Source organism: Lissotriton helveticus, chromosome 3_1 (assembly GCF_964261635.1).
Source record: "Lissotriton helveticus chromosome 3_1, aLisHel1.1, whole genome shotgun sequence".
Classification (NCBI taxonomy): Eukaryota; Metazoa; Chordata; class Amphibia; order Caudata; family Salamandridae; genus Lissotriton; species Lissotriton helveticus.
This window is the reverse complement of record NC_136061.1, coordinates 712,972,908-712,985,676: the sequence shown is the minus strand read 5'-3', so window position 1 is coordinate 712,985,676 and position 12,769 is coordinate 712,972,908. Positions and strand designations below refer to the sequence as shown.

The 12,769-nt window shown below is 44.6% G+C and overlaps 1 protein-coding gene across 1 annotated transcript in view; it reads left to right on the top strand.

Annotated features, from left to right (window-relative positions):
- LOC144822877 (solute carrier family 13 member 1-like) overlaps positions 1-12,769 on the top strand; it is a 701,886-nt gene that overhangs the window by 332,816 nt on the left and 356,301 nt on the right. Inside the window, exon 5 of the mRNA XM_078680852.1 lies at positions 1,327-1,363. Within this exon, the coding sequence (XP_078536978.1) occupies positions 1,327-1,363 (37 nt within the window). The remainder of the gene's footprint in view (positions 1-1,326; positions 1,364-12,769) is intronic.

The following is a 12,769-nucleotide window of genomic DNA, read 5'->3' as shown; positions in this document are numbered from 1 at the left end:
TTCTATAATGAATGTCCATACACAAAGATGGTTTAAATAACTTACTTTAATTAATAAATGCACCAACACGGCTCCATGGAAATTGGATTGCAGGAAACACCTATGCTCAGTCAGCCACCAGCTGTCAACTGTCAACATTCCAGTGGTGACAGCTGGTGACGTAAGGAGCAGTGGTACGGTGTCCGTAGGTGGACACAAGACAATCGTAACAGGTGCCTGCCTATCAGTCTCCCACAGGGCACAAGTCGTAAAAAAAAATGTGGGGGGACGCTGTCACCGGAAGTGATATCATGACAGGAAGTGACGTCACGAAAGGTGCCGCGCTCCTCGTCCCAGAGAGGCCAAAGAGTGAAGTCTAGCTGTTTGGCAGGGGGGATGGCGTCCCCCCGGTAAAATAAGTGGGGGGAAGCCGTCCACCCCCGTGGTACCCTGACTCGAGCCCTGGTCTCCCAGATGTGAGGGGATATTATCTGAAGTCTGCGCTTCCTGTTGGAGGAGCTGTGGTTCTGCCTAAAGCCTAGGAGCCTACCTGCCTGTTGAGAGAGAGAGAGAGAGAGAAAGAGTGTGTAAAGATGGTGCAAACACGTGGAAGAAGAAGAGCTTTTATTATAATACATCTTCAACTTGTCTAAACAGATCATAACTGATTTCTCTGTGACAGAAGATTGTAAACATTCAAATAGAGCTCCTAGTGGAATAAACCAACTTGGAGTGAAGGAACGTGGGGGGGTGGAGGGTGGAGGAGAGAGAAGGGAAATGGTGTGAATGAATTCCAACAAAAACCCTGGGCTCTGCAGGAAAATAGATGATCCAGGTGAAAAAGCCCACTTAGTGCCAGTGTGAGGAACTCCCAGAGCAATCTAACTACAACTGAAAGGAGCATCATGCCCCAGCTGCATACAGAATTGAAAGCTGACAGAATAAATGGAGCTTTTTCCGGTTAAACAAATACAGTGGTAGAATATCAGAAAAGCATGTCTAAGAGTGGAAGCTACAGTTTCCTTCACAGTTACCTTGAATATGCCTTAATAGAAAGAATTGTATCGCTTTAATCAGGGATGTGTAATGCTGGCCAATGAGGGTTGGATCTAGCCATATTTACAAATACCCATCTACTGTCTAAATGATTTTACTTCAAGTGCATATCTTGGAAGTTATCATAAAACTAGCTTGACCCACACAATAGCGAAGGCATACTGTACATGCATTTATCAGAATACTTTATTTGGCCCTGCATGAACAGGTGGTAACGATTGAGGAACTTTATGTGCCAATTTCTTTGTGTGTATGCTTTTCACATATTATTGTTTGTGTTTCATTTTATAGTTACACCAAAGATTGGCTTAGCACCCTCATCAGAGAGGTAAGTAGTATTATGTTTCTTGTAATAGGTTATAACATTTGCTTTGTATTATCTGCAGAGTATCCATGTATTTCATAAGTGATTGACTACTCCAACATACAATTATGATGTTAGTGGTTCCCCTTTATCAGGGTGCTGTATGTTTACTACTGTTATTTCGTTTGTGAAATATCAGAACATGTCATTAATTTTAAGGAGGCATAATGGTCTCTTTCCGTACAGAAATGCTAGTTTAAACCTTCCCACATTCAGTTCAGTTTATTCCATGTGTTACTTATTGACCAATTTAGAGACATTATTCACTTTGAGATTAATAGCAGGTGATTAATCTTAGAGTGATTAATGTCAGTGGTTTATGTCAGATTCCTATTTTTTTGTGAATGAGAGGCAACATCAAATTGTTCAAATTTAAACTCTACAATCGGATTGACGAGGAGAGTCTTGTATAGGTATTCTTCTTTTATTTTCAGTCGTATTTTTGTATGCACAGAACAGAATCAGCCAATGCGTTTCGCCCAATGGATGGGCTTCTTCAGGGCTGTAAAAGCATACAATATTGTGTACGTATCAGTATCTTAGATAAGAGTATATACCGGAATACCACATACAGGTTGCTCCGATAGTTCAAGAAAGACAAGAAAGGGGGGGAGAGGAAGAAGGAAGGAAAGGGTAGTGAATGTGTATAGAGTGAGGATGGTGAAGGAGTTTGTGCAGGTGACCTAGCCAGAGAGTTGGTGCGACTGATTTGGAGCGTGAGAGAGACCCATAGATGTCTCTGCAAATGCTGAACAAACTGTGTGATTTTTAGTGAAAGTGAGCCCTTAGAAAGGGAAAGGGATGTGAAAGTGATAAAAATAGAGCTCTGTTGGGGGTGTGCAAGAGTACCACCCAGGGCATAGCAGTCCACACCCTGGCGTTAAAAAACGAAAACATTGCCCATGTCGCATGCAAATAAGGACGCTTCGACTATCTTACCAAAGGTAGTTGATAATGCACCTAATTCATCAAAGATTGGCCATTAAAATCGTGGTGAGTAAACAGTCTGAAAGAATGTACGTAAGCACCAATCAGAAATCGTACTAATATAAGAAGTGAAACATTTCTTGTGTTTCAAAATGTATGTAAGACCTACCTGTGTTGAATTGTTGAAATGCGTGAACTCCCGTGTTGGAGAGTGTTCTGTGATGGAAGAAGGGACCTAGAATAGAATAAGCTAGGCGCCAGTGGGTATCCGGGCGTATATGCGCTAGTGCGTGACACATAAGTATGCTAGTCGTGCAGAACGGTGTGCCATTCAGAGTCCAGGCACTGAGACAGGTGCGTCACATGTGTGTCACACTAAATCCTCAGCAAAATTGGCAGTAACAGGCGGATTAGAAAATGACCCTTGAGGTGCTTGTGCATCCAAAACGGGTTATTCAGCAAACGCCAGCATAACCATGTATGGCCGATATGCAGGTCTAGAGTCGAATTGGCAGTAACAGGCGGACTAGAGAGTGACCCTTGAGGTGCTTGTGCATCCAAAACGGGTCATTCAGCAAACGCCAGCATAATCATGTGTGACCGATATGCAGGTCTAAAATCGAGGCGTAGGAGCCAGTAAAACCTTTTAGTTAAATAAACAATTTATTAAACAAACAAACACAGTTGTGTTCTGCTTAAAGAACGTGATATAAGAAATTGAGGAGAAGGCTAGACGTTTGTGGTGTATGATAAGAGCATTACGCCTTTATATTAGAGAATAACTCGAACGGGACAGAGTGTTTAAAGCAGTATCCCGCAATGTAAAAATCGACACAGTTACAGTTAAAAAAGTTCAACGTGCACCCCCATCCTGCACTGTAGCAGGCGGCAGAAAGTATTTGTAGTTTTGACAAAAAGCCAAATATATCTATACATTACAATGTCATAATAGGTGTAACGCACAGGAGGGCGACTCACCCGGTGGCAGTGGCGGTCGTGGTATCCAGATATCCAGCGATTAAACAGGACTGGAAAAGAGCCAAGTTAACTACTCCAGTTAAAACTCGGGGACAAGTAGGTGGCCAGCAACATGGGTTGGCCCCTCGATCAGCTGCCTCAGCTGGCAGGTGGCCATATCTCCCATGAAGCTGATGATCTCCTGCAATTCTTTGCAATCTAGAATGTAAATTAAGGTCTCCAAAAATGCTAACATTGGCGGTCTCTAATGTTAACATAGCAACGGTTTTAGCTAGGCGCCCAGTGGGCAGTATATAAGCAATCCAGATAGTGTGAAATTATGTGTCAGTGCTATCTTAAAAAGAGAGCTTTTACAATCGTGGATATTTTGAGGCATGAGGCCACAGGAGCACCCTGACTTGAGTATTATAGCAAGTCCCCCTCTCCTTCTGACTGTTCTATTCTGGGTGTACATAGAATAGCCTGCTGTTGTGGCCAGGGCATGGATGACCACCGAGTCAGTAGTGAGCCACGTTTCCGTAAGGAATAACATGTCTGGTGCCGTTTCTTGTATGAGATCTGATACTTCTGTGTGGTGTTTTACAAGGGATCTGCAGTTAAAGCTGCTGATGGCAAAGCCCTTCAACCTAGGAGTCATAGTCTGTGAACAGGAGCATAACCCCCCTCCATCCTCCCCAGAAACACCACACTATCATTTAAAAAACCACTTTGATCTGCCCTATTGGCTCAACTGGCCACTCTTACCTGGCCTACTATTTATCACATGAACCCCTCCTTTTTGTGTCTGCTTCACAAGCATTAAGTGAGGCAGGACTTGGTCCTGCTATGCTTTGTTTTAGGGAAACAAAATCTGTAGCCTATACTCAGGAGTAGAGTCAACGTGGGTTTACTGAAGGAAGGAATCCATAGACTATCAGGGTGTTGGGCAGAGCTGCATCTCTTTGCCCTATTAGAAATCCACATCAGGGGAGTATACAATATGGTAGCAAACCTGTTGAGGAGGGTATTTCCTCCCTCACACAATTTCCTGTTTACCCCAGAGACTCTTCTAAAGGTATTCAGCAAATTTAGATCCCTTCAGGTGGATCTTTTTTTGAGAGTCCTGATAACTCTATCCTATCAGTGTTTCTATTGAAGTACCCAGAGGAAAAGGTGTGGGCAGTGGATGCCATGTTAGCCCACTAGTTTCTCCTTCTTCCCTATGCCTTCCCCCTTCCTCCTTACCAGTGACTTTGAGGTTGCAATAGCTTCGGTGAATGTAGCAAGCAGAGGTAATAAGAGTAGTTCCTTTTTGGCCTCCTATGAACAGGCTTCCCCTGTGGCACTTAACTCCTGAATGGATCATCAATGATTCTCCTGAGCCCTCTCAAGAGTCCAACATTATTTTTACTGTCCTTGAGGGGACTCCATCTCTTGCCATTGAGATTGAATGTAGGGATTTAAAGAGTTTGGGTCTCTATTGCTCCCTGGCTGCCTCTGTTCAGAGATCCAGAGGACATTTACATATGAAGCTTATGATCTTTTCTGGTTTCTTTTGTAGTTTGGTCTAAGAAGTTGAAGTTAGAACCAGGATCTTGTGATCCTAAATGAAGTTCACAGCTTCTACAGCTTATAGAGCTTGATTTTGATATGTCACTGGCATTTGCTCTCTCAAATGGCAGTGGACTGCAGTTAAAGCCATTTGTTCTCCTTGGAGAGGAATACAAAAAGATGGAAGATTTGGGAGCTAGACTTCACAAGGGTTTTCCAGTATCCACTTTTTAAGCCTTTGAAGAGGTGGATTTTGAGTATCTCTCTCTCAAAACTCCATTTTTTGGTAGCCATTACATCAGCTACAAGGATGGGAAAATTAGTAGCTCTTTCAGTCAGTTCTCCCTATTTGTAGATAGGATAATCCTATAAACTAATTAAGTATTGGTCCTAATTTCAGACCGAATGCGATTGCTTCTTTCCGTCTAGGGTTGGAAATTACATACCTTCTTTTTTTCCTAATCCTTCTTCTAAAGAAGAACAATTGTGGCATTCCCTAGTAGTTGTTAGAACACTAAAAACGTTAATTTCATTCTCAACAGAATGCAGTGTCAATGACAGTCTGTTTGCAAATTTTGGTGTATTTAGGAGAGGTCATAAATCTTCCTCTTCCACCTTGAGTCGCTTGATAAAGTCCATGGGCCCGATTCACAGAATTAACTTAAGACAAAATCCTAAACGTACTACTTTTGGTATTCACAGAATGCACTTACTACTTTTGGTCTTCACAGAATGGATTTACGACTACTAACTTTACGTCCGCACTCGGGCCGGAGATTCCGGCCCGGAAGGCGGAGCTTCCAGCCCAGAGGCGGAGCTTCTGGCTTAGAGGCAGAGCTTCCGGCCCAGAGGCGGAGCTTCAGGCTCAGAGGCGGTACTTCCGGCCTGGAGGTGGGGATTCTGGCCGGTGGTGGAGAATTAGCCATGGCTGAAATCTCCACCTGTGGGCTGGAATCTCCGCCTCCAAGCCGAAAGCTCCGCCTTTCGTCTAGAAACTCCTCCTCCAAGCCGGAAGCTCCGCCTCTGGGCTGCAAACTCCGCCTCCGGGCCGGAATCTCCGGCCCGAGTGCGGACGTAAAGTTAGTAGTCGTAAATCCATTCTGTGAATACCAAAAGTAGTAAGTGCATTCTGTGAATACCAAAAGTAGTAAGTTTAAGATTTTGTCTTAAGTTAATTCTGTGAATCGGGCCCGACGATTTCAATTGCCTACGAAAAACATCAGGTAAGTTTGCCAGGTGGAGTTCAGGTTTGCTCTGCACTTTGGACAACTGCCTCTTTGGCAGAGGCAGTAGGAGCCTCAAGATATCTGTCGAGCAGCTACATAGGCTACACCTAATGCATTCATATCTTATTATAGACTCACATTCTGACAAGGCCACATCCCAACTGTACCCATTCCTCTGGGATGGGTACTTCCGAGTGTGGTAATAACAGAACAGCAGTCCTGCATCACCCATAATCTTGCAATTTGTGTCTGTGTTTCAATAGAACTCATTTGCCAGAAAAAAACATGCATAATAGCATGCCTGTTCTTCTTAATTGTTCCTGCTATCTTTCCACAGCAGTAACTACTCTGTTTTTTCAAAGTTTCATGATTCTTTTGATTTTACTAGCCCTGACACCTTTAGTCATCAACTTTCTTTGATACCTAATTGTATATTACCTTTAATTGGTCTGTTTTTAGACCACTACCCCAATGCTGGAAATTTGCAGAGAAGGGTGGTAATTGACCGAATAATGTCCAAATGCAGGAGCTCACAGCTGGTAGATTTAATGAGGTGATTTGTTTTATTTGTATTAGTCTTTAATTACTTGAAACAAGTTGGCTACAGTTTTTACAATGAGTTCTTAGTATCTATTCATAAGAACATAAGCAATCTAATAATTGGTCTCATATTTCTTGATTAGTTGAACAATTCTGATTACAGATTAAAGAATAGTTATTTTGAATGGTGTGTTAGTGTTTCTACATTTGCGCAGACTAAAAATGCTGATCACATTGCAACAAACAACCACCCTTTGAGTTTCAGCAATGTGCTTCCATCGATAAGGCTTAACTATTTTTATTTCAAGTGAATGGGTGAAATAAGCGTGTTCACCCTTAAGATTCTTTGACTAGTAAGGAGTTCATGTTTCATCTCTTAGAAAGAGGTGCTTGAACTCAGTGGTCCCTGTGCTTAGCCTTCATTGTGCTCAACAAGCCTTGTGTTCTCTTGAGCTATGCAAACTGTGGGTCATGTTCACAAAGGTTTTTGACGACTAAGTGCACTTTCGTGCACAAAAAATGCAGTTTAAGAACGTAAAGTGCACGTTCTAATGCAGAAAACCACATGCATATTGGATGTTGCTCATTCTTGAATATAGGAGCTTCAGTGACAATGTGGCTGTGTCTAAGAGTGCCACTCTGTGTAGAAGTAATGTTATATAAGCCCATTTCCGGCATTTTCACTATAGCTTGCTGAGTTGGACCCAGTGTAACAGATCTGCGGTGTTATACTTGGCTGCACTGAATCTTACTGCCACCTCTTCATCTAAAATGTTTAGATCTAGTCATTCTGAGGTATCAGTTGTTTTTCAATTTTTGCTAATATCGTTTGAGTCACATAACTAAATTCATGTTTGACATAAGTCTCCATGATTAATTAGCTCTAGAGTCTTAAAGCTGTAATCAAAGAAATTCAAGATATTCAACAAAGCTTTAGCTCCTAAGTGAGTTGATTTATTTACAAATCACACAAATCAGTCTTGAGTCTTCAATATCTGTGGTCGCCAACCCATTCACTGCTTTACCCTCTGTGAGGGGAACTTCAGGTTTTCATCTTCCCTTTCTCTCGATAGCCGTTTTGCTCCCACATCAGTGGTGCCGCCATTGCTTCTCTAATTCACCTTTGGCTAGGTATAGTGAAAAATAGCATCGTTTCTGAACAGTGAATTGTGGTGTTATTCATCTTTGTTCCTCCAGCAATAAATGACTGCTACCCTAAGGTACGGAGTATCCAGTGGCCAATAGCAATTCTTGTGGCATGATGATAAGACAGGGGTCTGCAGAAGAGACACATCTTCACACCTTATGTTGAATTTGTTCACAATACACAGTGTAGTCCTTTATGAATAATGGCTATTGATAGGAGTTGCATTGGACAGAAGTGTGCACTTGGAGACGAGAGTTTCTATGTCTCCATCAATATCAAAGTGTTGACAACAAAATATTTATACTTTCTCTCTAGGTGCCTGCTCTTAGCAGGTACCCATCACTCACAACTGCATTCCATCAACACTGGGACCACAACCTCATTTATAAATGAGATGAAGGGTAAATTAAAGATGACGTGCCTCTGTTAGGTCAGTTTTCACAAAGGCGTATTAACATATCCAAGATGGGCTTTACTTGCTTTGCACACTCAGAAAGTCTTGTGTTGTAATTTCCGAGCCCAAGAATAGCTAAATCAACTGTAAGGAAATGCCTCTTTTTGCATGCTCACCCCAGGTTGTTGGACTAATGCTGCTGGGTTTTTTTTACTCTGAAGGAGCACTGAAACCTGCTAAACAGACCTTATTTTTAGTGCTCTAAACCCTTAAAATGTGAATGTCTGTTTGGTTCACCCACAATTGACATGTTCGTATTTATAGGTGACTAGTGTATGGAACCAGGGGTACCCAGAGACTGTACCTTAAAGCGTCTCTTCTTGACTGCACCACTTATTGTGTCTGTGTGAAATTGGGCTACTCGTTCAGGGGTGAACCCTACTCAAGCAGCAAACACAAGCATGTCATGGTGGGGCACATGCAAACCCCCCAAATTAAACTGTGCTGAACCCTCTGGTAGCTCGGGACAGAGAAGTCAAGCTTAACCTAGACGTAATATGTAAAGTATGTATTCAGATCTTCAAGCAGTAATGGAGTGAAAACACAACAAAAGAAAAATCCCAGAAAAATAGAGCACAGTTTTATAAATAAATCAAGACAAACATGACAAACATCCAATCAGTAGAACCAGAGTATTGCAATTTTAAATATTTAAGTGAAAATAGCGCCCAAAAATCCAGAGCACCACTAATGGCTATCTTGTTGCGCAAACCAGGAGAAAGTCACAAGTTCAGGCAGGCAGTAATGGAGCGAGGGTTGGATACAGTTACCAGGTTAGTTCCGCTGAAATGTTACCTTCTCAGTCCAGCGCAAAGAGTACCGTTCGTGGTGGAGGAGACTCCAAGGAGCAGGGAAGCGTCGCGGGCACTCATTGATGTAGCGTGTAGAGCAGGTCTTATGTCTCTGATGATCGTTACTGTAGCACAGACCTTATTGTCATCACAGATGGTTGGGCCGGTGCTTCGTGGTGGAGCTCCCCGCAGTAGCACGAAGGGTCAGCTTGATGGAACTTTGCTTTTCAGGGCAGTGCGAGCGGTAAGGTTTTGGTGCCACCAGGCCCATTCATGGTCACTAAGATCCCAAAAACTTCACCAAGCCTCAGGACCTGAGGGGCAACAAATGGGGTCCAGTGGCTTACTCTAACTGGATCTGGGTGCTGTTTCAGGTGGTTGGGAGCCTGGTATGTCCCTGTGCCTCAGAACATGAGACCAGCAGACTACCCCTTGGAGTCATTCTGGGAGCCTGGGTTCAGGTGCAGGTCCAATTCCTGTGACTCAGGCAGTAGGGAAGCAGGGCAACAACCCAGCAAGGCAGCAGCCTAGCAAGGCAGTAGTCCAGGTGGGCAGCTCTCCAGCAGAGTGGCATACCTTTCAGCAGAACAGCTGTACTTCCTGGCAGAATCTCCACCGGTCCAGAAGTGTACTGAAGAATTGGTGTCTGAGGTCCAATACTTATATCAGGTGCCTTCTTCGAAGTGGGGGAGAAGCTTCTAGAGGTTTCCTTTTGAAGTGCACAGGTTTTCTGCCTCCCCTGCCTTGGCTCCAGACCAACTACATAGGGTATGCAGCCGCTTGTGAGGAGGCAGGACACATCCATTTCAAGTATAAGTAGGGCTGTGAACAGCTATGCACTCCCATCCTGCCAGCGAGGGCCCACCCAGGCACACCGATGTTTTTAGGTCTCGACTTAAAGCATTGCTTTAGCAATGCTTGTTTTGTCGAGATTTCTAGAAAGCGATCCGAAAAGTCTGCCAAGGGCGGATTACTCACAGTTCATGTGAGAAAGGCGCATGCACAAACCAGCCACGTCACACACCACCATTTGTCTGCCTGGCATCAGATTTCAAAGGAATGCCCACTCGCTCGCTCCCCTGCTCCCCCGACCCCCACCCCATCCGTCTTGAAAGGAAGCCCGAGGGTGCCTGTTCCTGTTCCGTGCACTTCCCCCTCTTGTTTAGTGTTGACCTTTGTTACCTTAATGACTTTCGTATCCTGCTGTGATTAATTAGCATGTCACAGATGCTGCAGACGAATAGATTGTTCTTTCTCAGTTGTCTTGTTTACTGTTAATCTGTGTGGCCTGGTTTCGTTTTGCAAGTGTCTGCAGTGCTACAGTAAGTCACACTACAGCAGACTTTCAGGCAGTCTTTTGTGCGTGTTTGTTTCTCCACAAAACACACGTTTTTCTGGGCTGGTTATATCCGCTTTTCAGGGCTTAATTTAAGATTTAAAAAACCATGCAGCGACTGCATGTGTTTGTACATATGTGCATTTTTTTTTACCGCTACATAACAGCAGATCGTAATACACACACCAAAGGCACTAACTCACACGCACCAAGGGCACAAAATGCACACACACCAAAGGCACTGATTGCATACACACCAAAAGCACTCTTTGCACACGGACAAAAGGCACTGATTGCACACACACCAAAGGCACTGACTCGCACGCACCAAAGGCACTGACTCGCACACACCAAGGACTCTTAATGCACACACACCCAAAGGTACTAACTCAACTCACCAAAGGCACTGATTACGCACACAAGCCAAATGCACTGATTGCGCACCCACACACCACAGGGACTGAATTGCAAACACACCAAAGGCACTGACTTGCACAAACCAACGCAGGTATTTGCAAACACCAAAGACACTAACTTGTTTATATAGTGCTTGGACGCAAAGCGCATAGTAACAATGCTCAGTCACTAACACAAAAACAACATCTTCATGCCCCTCCGCTCACGTACCTGCAGCATAAAATAGTTAGAAACAGCTCACGCCCCTCAGGTCCAAAAACATTCACTTGTCTAACCTGCAATCGCATCATTCAATCTGCTCCTTCTCAACACCAACAGCCGGCAACAAGTCCTTTAATTCGACAGTCCGCTCCTACCAGCCCTTTAAATTAATTAAAAAGAGTCACAGTATCACAAAAGCTTCTTTACAGTGTACTAATGCGTCCTGTAGTTTGTGATATTTTTTTTATTATGGATTGGACTCAAATTACAAACATGCCTTCATGGAATTTCATGCTGCTGAAGTCGATAAGATGGTAGGGTGACCACGTCTACATATTTCGAACGGCTGCTGCAGCATTTTCTACTTCTGCCCATGGAACCCAAAAAAAAAGGAAATTCTTGCGCCTGTCCTGGTTTTTAGGTTTCGCCTGGCAAACAGATGCGCAGCAGCGTTTCGCGCAGGCGAAATCTTTTGAGAATAGTATGTGGCTTGTGTCCCGCCTCTGTCTTCCATTGGCTAGCTCCATAAATGGAGGCTAGCCATTGGAAGAGAGAGGCGTCCGTCATTCTGCGAGGCGATTCGTGGGCGTTTCCATCAAATTTTTCTCATCCTGCCCCTTTGTGACGTCATTCCGGCGGTGGGCGGATGTTATTTTTTTTTTTTTTGGGGACGCCATGTTTTGATCATTTGCTGCCGGAAGATGTCCAGGTGAGTGCTGTTTTATTTTTCTTGCCTTCTTGTGCCCGTTCCCGCCCCCCCTCCCGCTGTCCGTTTGCCCGTTCCCGTCCCCCCTCCCGCTGTCCGTTTGCCCCCCCACCACCCGCTGTCCGTTTGCCCGTTCCCGCCCCCCCCTCCCGCTGTCCGTGTGCCGCCCGTGCTATGCTGCAACCTCCCACGCCACTGCCCCCGGCCACCGTCCCTGCGAACCACGGAGACATGTTTCCGACGGTATGTCTAACTGCTGATTGCTACCTGTTGAATACTGTGTGAGCAGCAGGCTGGATGTGGGTGACAGTTGGATTTTCCCGTTTTTTTTTGTATCTCCCGTGCCTACCGCTACCTGTTGAACACAGCGTAACAACAGACGCTCTGTGCTCTGAGTGCAGCCTGCAGGCACCTCCACCCATGAGCGATCCCGCTTCCTCCACCGTTTGTTTACCTTCCAGCGCACTAGACCACGCTACCATGGGGTTGGGAGGGTATTGTCCTACATACTATGGAGTTTCCTCGGACACTTCGCCTGGTAGTGCATCCGAATGACATCGCCATGCTCCCTTTCCACCATTTTCCTGTGTAGCGTAGGTCAGGTTGAATTAGTTGGTGTTGGGCGAGGCAGTGACACATAGGAGAGGAAGGTTCCTATCACTTTGCTGATCAGGAATGCCACATGCGGTAATTAGAAGGGACAGGGCGTGTATGCAGCGTTTGTCACAGTGCCAGCCAGGAGTGTACACAATGTTTAGTGGCAGCACACACGTTGTCAGGCTTTGGTGTACGCAGCAGTGTTTACCAGTGGGATACAGAGAGAGCAATGGGTTTACTGTTTTTACCAGTAGTGCATGCTATGACCTGACACCGAGTTTAACAAGGGCGCATAGTGAGTCGACCGGACGTGTGTACACATTGATTCTCAGAAGCGCGGACCAGGAGTGTACACAGTGATTGCAATGAATTCAGTGTGAGCTGGGACCATACACAGTGTTTAACAATAGTGCATACAACGTGGCCTGCTATGCACACAGTGAATGCCAGCAGTGCTTTCAGTGTCATCCAGTAGTGTGCTGTTTTTAACTACTGTGCGTACAGGGTGTGCCAGACAGGC